The following is a 7,564-nucleotide window of genomic DNA, read 5'->3' as shown; positions in this document are numbered from 1 at the left end:
GTTATATAGAGCTCATTTTTGACAGAAATGTACCATTGGGAATTCTGTATTTGGATAGTATGTGTTGCTCTATAGAAACTCAAATTCAACACATTAAATAGGTGCAGTTCTTTGAATACCAATTATACCCCTATAAAGCAGGTTAAAAATTTTCCATATGCTTCTGCTAGGCATTTGGAAGAGGTTAAGATACAGGTTCATTTTACATTAATTTCCCACTTGGAGTTTTATGACCATATGATAGATTTGAACCTCAAAGTCATATAGGAATTCATAATGACAGATTATCTCTTAAGAGAGATTTTTATTTTTTTTCCTCTTCTTCCTCTATCCATAGCTGAAGCCAAGACATAGTTTATTTGTGCTGCTACATCTGTGGCATGAGTTGTTTTTTGTTTTTTGGGGTTTTTTTGTTGTTTTTTTTTTTCAGACAACTCTTCAACAAAGGGTATAACTCTTTGGCATCCAGTATATTTTTAGAGGCTCTTACTTAGTTTTGATTCCCCATTTTGTTTGTAGGTATTGCCAATGCTCATAGAGCAAACATCAACTTCAAAACTTGCTTACCACTCTAGATTTGTGTTACTCCAAATATTTTACTGTCAAAGATTGCTTTTAATGTGTTTGAAAGCTTAGCTGCTTTTTAGAGGGTGGGCTTAATGATTTATATAGAATTCTAGGCAAATTTTTTAGATATCTACTCCAGCATGTTAATGGAAACAGAAAAGCTTTTTGGTTTTTTACTTTGCTTTTAAAATAGTATTGTCTTCACACTTAATTTCTCAGATCTGTGCACTCTTAATTCCAGTTACTTCTACCAAACTGAACATATACAAAAACGTATCTACAAAAACAAACTCCGAAAGCTTCACAGGAGTTAACTAAGACTTTTTATACACATCGTTAGTACCTATCGGTTACTCGTTTGCTGGAAGAAACAAGAGTTACCATTTAAACTTAACTTTAACTAGTTCTAATTACTAATACTACTTTCTGAAATTAGGGCAATCTTTTTGTCTAAAACTTTCATTCATTTGTGTTCACATAATTGACATACACCAATTCAATATGCCTTTAGAAACGTACTGCAGAAAGACTTCCTATATCACTTCAATCCCAAGTATTTACCAAAACTCAACAATAGAATCTTGCTGGATTATATACAAATCAAGTTAGATAATATTCAAGTAGGAGAAGATTAATGGCAGACAAAACAATGAATAAATGTTGAGGAACATTTTAATTAAATAATGGATTCAACAAATGTTACTGAATACTTATTGTGTGTTAAATGCTGTGGGTATAGTGGTAAATTTATGTCATAGTCAGAAAGACAGAAGAGTAAACATTTAATTATGATATGAGTTTTGTAGCAGAAACGTGTAGAATGCTTCAGGAGCACTAAAGAAGGATATTCATTCACTTAGGCAAGGCTTTCTAGTGGAATTCATACAAACTGAATGAAGCCTAAAATATGAGAAATTAAAAAGAAGGCATAGGGTGCTCCAGACAAAGGAAATGGCAAAAACAAAGGCCAGAGGTGTGGAAAACATGATATATTTAGCAAATTAAGTCATTCTGTGTCTATGGACCATAGAATATGTATGAATGGATAGAGACTAGACAAAGCAGACACTGCAGAGGTAAGTGAGAACATCAAATTGTATGGTATATTTTATGCCTTCCTAAGGAATTTGGGCTTCATTTTGGAGAATCTCTGGAGGGTTTTAAACAAGATAGTACCAAAGAATAAAGATCTACTAGAGGATATTAATTTCCATTTTACAAGTTGCTGGGGAAGAATACAAACTAATTACAGTTTTCTTTTTCTAATAAATAGGACCTCAGGTTCATGCCACAGCCCAGGGTACTTTCCCTTCTCATGCTTTCTCAAATACGTAAGTATCTAAGAAAATTAATGTGTAAATATAAATTAATATTTTAATAATTACATGAGTGCTATTGAAAAAGCAAATGATTACATAGAATCCTCTAGTAGTTTTACTTGGATTTAGTGAAACTTCTGTCTTTTGCAAACTCTCAGCATTAAGCTTAAATTGTAAGGCAGACAAAGCGAATGCTTTTCCTCTTCCTTCTCTGTTTCTTTATCCCCACTGTGGTTCTACACTTCCCCCCTCACTTCAGAGTCTTCATGCCACATTCAAGTATATCCTACCATAATTCCTCCTCTTCAAGAGATTTCCAGCATCTGGACTTTGTTCCTTTGCTTTTATCTCCTTTGAAACATTTACCATTTCTTAGGCCTTTTGAGATTATTGGCTTCCCAAGGATGGTAAGTTAGTTTACTGCAAATATTGATGACTTAACCAATTATTCTTCTCCTAAAGGGTATTTGCAGTATAATCCCAAAAATATCCTCTGATGATAGAAATTGCAAGTCTCTGGAGAAGAATTTGGAGGGGGGGGTGCTGAGGGATTTTCATTCCTCAAACCTCAATGGCCACCTATTCTGTTGCTGGTTATGTATGGTTTTCTCAACTCTAGGGAGAAAAAAAAACTATTATTTTAGACCCAATATTATCACCTTCTTAAAAAGGTTATATGCCAAATAATGTCCAGGATATACTTTAGAAACCCCAAATCCCTATGAAAATGGTGGGTCAAACTTAAGTGATGTGTGGTGGTAAATGGTATCAAAATTTCAGATCAAACTTCTTTGGAGGAAGTATCTTGATTTAGGACTGATGGCTGTCAACTGACTTACTGAGAATTCATAGGATATGTAGCACTGTAACAGATGCAGAAAGAGGAAAACTGACGAGTTCAGTTTAACGTACAAAGTGGAGGAATGATGATCATGTGTAAATAATGACTATTTTTATTTTATTTGTTGAATAAATACATTTTTATTTATTGGAAATATAAATACTTGCCTCCTCATTAAACAGGTTAGAATAGGCTCATAATAAAGTCCTAATTCCTGCCTCTTCGTTTTCTCCCACCCAAGATTACAGAACTAGAGAATTATTTGAATCTTTCATAGCAAATATTTTGGCTACTCTTTCATTAAAAATCTTAGCTCAGCTAAGATGATTAACTTTAGGCATGGCCTGGAGCTTCTTCACCAGTCCCTCCCAAAATGACAGGAATAAAATACTTTTAGGTTCACATACCCATCCTAACCTCAGGTCAGAGTATAAATAAAACACAACTAACAATACTTTCCAGTCTGACCCTGCCCATCATACACATATAACATCCCTCTTGTTCTGATTTAACTCCAGATTTCCTAAGACTTTACGATAGAATCATCACATCTGATCTACTGTCCACCTCATCTTCCCTCTCTTTCTTCTATTGTTTAGTTCTATTTTTTTTTCTAATGTTAATATAAAAGGCATACAGAAAGTTTTATAAAATAGACATGGAAATTCAGGACCAAGAGAATGAAGACAAAGCAAATACCATAGCAACGAGGGTAAACAGAGTTGCAATAATTATGTACTGCACTTAGATAATGAGTAAGTCCATATTATTGGGATGGAAGACATAAGGAGTAACAGAGTGAAGAAGGCAGGAAGTCTGCAGCTATACAGACTGTGGTCAGGAATTTAGTTTATTTAATGGGTGGCACTCTGATGGTTTGGAGGGGGAATGTAGTGGTCATAATAACATGCATGATAGACAACTCTGACAGAAATATATAAGAAAAATTGAAGGCGAGAAATCAGGAACCAGTTCTACAAGTCCACTAGCGACCTGCACAAAGGCTTCATTTTGTAGTAGAGAGTAGGCCTAGATCCAAAAGACTTTAAATGGGAATTTATTTATCAAACATGTATTAAGAAACTACTATGTTCAAAACATATGTTAAAATGTTAGGCAGATACTACAATGAACAAAGCCATGCCCCTGTGATTGGAAGATGTTTTTAAAGGATACCATAGAGCTGGAGAAAGGGGATAGAAATAAGGCAAGTTAAAACCCCACAAAGCTCACTGTTTTTACCTAGATCAACCATTTTTCTTGAATAAACATTCTCTGGAATGCTGAAAGCCTTTGGTTAATTTTCAGAGCTCAGAAAACTGAAAAAAATGACTATAAAAACATTAACTATGAAATTATAAAAAAAAAAATTTTGCCAGTTTTCCCATTGCTTTTATGGAGAAGTTTTCAGAGCTCCTTCCTCTGCCTTTTTCACTGATATACTTTATCTGGTTATCACAATTGTTCAAAGGGGTCTTCATTAAAGCTTTCTGTTATTTGGTCAATTTTATTCTTAGGTCTTTACTCTTTGTTTGGATCTATATACATGCCTTTGGGGCAGACACCCTGTTGGGGACAGTTATCAGTCAATAGATTGGACTCCTTGAGTTCCATATGGCACCTACAGTATAATGTAAGAAAATAGAAAGATGAATCTGGGAGAGTTAGATTGCAGAATGTCTAAAAGAAGAAAATTATGCTTAGGTTGACCTGAGAAACCAGATCCCAAAAAAATAAACAAGGCCAAAAGATAGAAAACATGTCACCAACATCAGTTTTCATGCTCCAGGTTCCATACTGCAAAAAGGTTTTAGTCTAAATATGGGTTGTTACTACCAAGCCTAATTTCTGAGCTGAAACCAGTGAAGACGGGGTGTTTCTGTTTTGTTTTGTTTTGTTTTGTTTTTCTGCCAAGATTTAGGATGTAATTCTCAGTCCTGCTATTTCTCATGATTGAATTTTAGACTTTGGGAAAAATTGCATGTTACAATGTATAGCACAGGCCTATAAAAATGAAAAAGGAATGTCAATTTTCTTTTAAGAAAATAGGAAGAGGATTGAAATGTATGAGAGTATCATATATCTGATTATAAGAAAAGAGCCCATGTTGAAATTTATAAAGTATCATATGGTCTTTGATCTGGTTTTACTATTTGTTTTTTCTATAATTTTTCTTATTTTCTTTTATTTGTTACAATTCAGAAACTATTTTTTTTATTTCATTAGTGTGTGTTGATAAATAATTCTAATTAGAATACATGATAGAATATTTTCATACTAAGAAAAGGTCTCCATCTAAATTAGTATTGCATATGGCTAGGAACCTATTATTTTAACCCATAGTTACTGAATAATCATTCACATATTCCCTTCCTGCTGTTTGATGAAAGTGTAGGTGGGACCATGGGATTTAAAAGGGTAAGTAAAGGATATCAGAAAGCTCTGGTCAAATACTTTGCCTCATGGTGCCTTTTAGCAGACGGAAAGGACTAAGCCACCCACTCCCTCCAATTCTGTGTCCTCCCCCAGAGAACCACAAAGCAGGCATGGCAAAGGTGGCTCAGAAGTAGACTTTGTAGATAGATATATTTTTTATACAGTAGTTACAATTCTATTCTTACAAGCAATAAAGTATGTGGGGATCAAAGGAGCAGGATAAATTAGGGAGGCGGGATTAGACAAAAAATAAAGTTTATTCTTCCTTTTGAATTTCTGTAGAAAAACTCTCAGATATAAAGGAAAGAAACAAATGATTCAATGATTAGAAATTTTGGAAAAAGTTATATAAATTCTTGACCCTAGGTAATAACTAAGTGCTCAACCTTTCTTGACTTTACAGAGAACAGAACCTTCTACAAAATTGCTTGCAAGAGAAAGTATGTATCATAAAATCCATTGATAAAGCAACATATTTATGGTACTTCCTAATGTATCATAATAGAAAAAAAATCTGTGAATCAAATAAGGAGTAATCATCTATTGATATTAGTCTATCTCTGACTTTTTTTTTCTTTAAGTTTACTTTCAGTTAATTCTTAAATTTTGCAGTGATCTAAAGTTCTTATCAAAAGATAATGTTGGCCCTTCAGGAAAGAGTTTCATGGACACAGAAGTGTGTAGAATGACATTAAAGGAACTAGTCATCATAACAGCATCAAATACCACAAACTCCTTTTATCATGGGAAGCCATTAGTGACAGCTATGCAGACTTGGCTTGTGTCTGGCTCTAGCCATTTTAGTGAGAAGGACCTGGTCACCTAAGACTGTCACATAAAAAAGTACCTGGTCACCTATGAGCTGAGACTTGGAACAGGCAGATAAGATGGTCCAATTTACAAAACCCAACTCTGGAACTAGTCAGAGCAGTCAGGAAAGACAAACGTGTAGGAGAACAACGCATACTCTGACATACTTTTTCACATGGACACTTACTCAAGTCATAGAATGTGTAGCAAATATTAAGATTTGACTCAAGAGAACATATCTCACTTTAATATTAAAATGGAAAGCAACTGAAAACTAGGTTCTAATTATTATATTTCACTACATAGGAAATTTTAGGAATATCTCTCTTTCACATATCAAAGTTGGAAACTTTCACACCTAGTGTAAGAGTAACAATGTAGATTTTTTTTGTATCTCTGGTAATAAGAAAAATAATATATACTGAATGTCTTAGTTTTTATGTGCTGTAGTGGATTAGAAAAAAATGTTTTTTTCTGTTAAAATTTAGATTTTATTTTAAAAATGTTCGATTTAGGATGTCATTATGTAAAATAAGTATTTTATAATATATGCTGTCATCCAAAATATGTTTTTAAACCACTAGCCATTGTACAATAAAGGAAAAAATACATTAGGAGGCTCATGAATTACAGCAAGATAGAATTGCTTTTCCTAAGGTGCCTCTAAACACTCTCAAATGTGTCAGGAAAGAGTATGTTACATAGGTGTTAAATTTTCTTTGAATGTTTGACTGAAATGTGAATATTTCTGTGCTAATTTAAGGTAATATTTTGGGTATGAACAGCCCCATTATAGGAATCATATTGTTTAACCTAGTACCTACATACCAACCTTCTAGGCTTTGCTGCCAATTACTCATATTTACATCCTTTATGTCTCAAGAGTAATAACAATTTAAAACAGACTACTCGTTTATTATAGGCAAAAGGATTTTTTCAAGCCCCAAATTCATTTTTAGTAAATAAGAAGCGGTTTATAGAATTCTACAGATGCATTTTTTCTACTTTTGGTCCGGTTTAAGCTGTGACATCACCACTGACTACTAAGGGATGGTTTTCCAAATCTGGTCCCTGGATTTCTATTTCTGGCTCAAAAACTAATTCAATTTCCCTACCCTTGTTCTTCTCCTGACTCTTTCAGACCCAAGTCTAGGGGGGCCCTTTGTTTCTATCTTAACTAATTTGTTCCTTCTTTGCACCATCTTTTCTCAGCTTTCCTATCTAAAACAGTTTGCACTGATACTCTTTTGTTGAATACAAAGCCAGTCGGTCTCCATAAGCATTAACTTTTTTGTTGCCTATCAAATAATTTTTAATAGTTAGCTGCACTCATTTCCATATACACAAATCAGAGGTTCACCTCTGTAGCAGAGAATGGGAAGAAGAGATGGCTTATTTTTCATCCTTACATCTTAGCTAGACAGATGCCTCTGAAGGCACCCAAATGTTTTGACCACATCTATTTTGAGAAATACTTTGTAATAAATTATCTGACATATTATTAAATAATATCATTGGATTGCAGACACTGTTTCTTTTTGCCAAAACTTGCATGTTATTTGGCTAGACAGCAATTTGGTGATTTTTTTTT

The 7,564-nt window shown here is 33.7% G+C and overlaps 1 protein-coding gene across 1 annotated transcript in view; it reads left to right on the top strand.

Annotated features, from left to right (window-relative positions):
* The window catches only part of FSIP2 (fibrous sheath interacting protein 2), a 93,011-nt gene that overhangs the window by 34,116 nt on the left and 51,331 nt on the right, over positions 1 to 7,564 (top strand). The window contains exons 11-12 of the mRNA XM_040636584.1: positions 1,841 to 1,898; positions 5,567 to 5,603. Coding sequence (XP_040492518.1) covers positions 1,841 to 1,898; positions 5,567 to 5,603 — 95 coding nt within the window. The remainder of the gene's footprint in view (positions 1 to 1,840; positions 1,899 to 5,566; positions 5,604 to 7,564) is intronic.

This window comes from Ursus maritimus, unplaced genomic scaffold (genome assembly GCF_017311325.1).
Source record: "Ursus maritimus isolate PB19 unplaced genomic scaffold, ASM1731132v1 scaffold_1, whole genome shotgun sequence".
Taxonomy (NCBI): domain Eukaryota; kingdom Metazoa; phylum Chordata; class Mammalia; order Carnivora; family Ursidae; genus Ursus; species Ursus maritimus.
The sequence above is the reverse complement of the archived record's forward strand: the minus strand, read 5'-3'. Positions and strand labels throughout refer to the sequence as shown.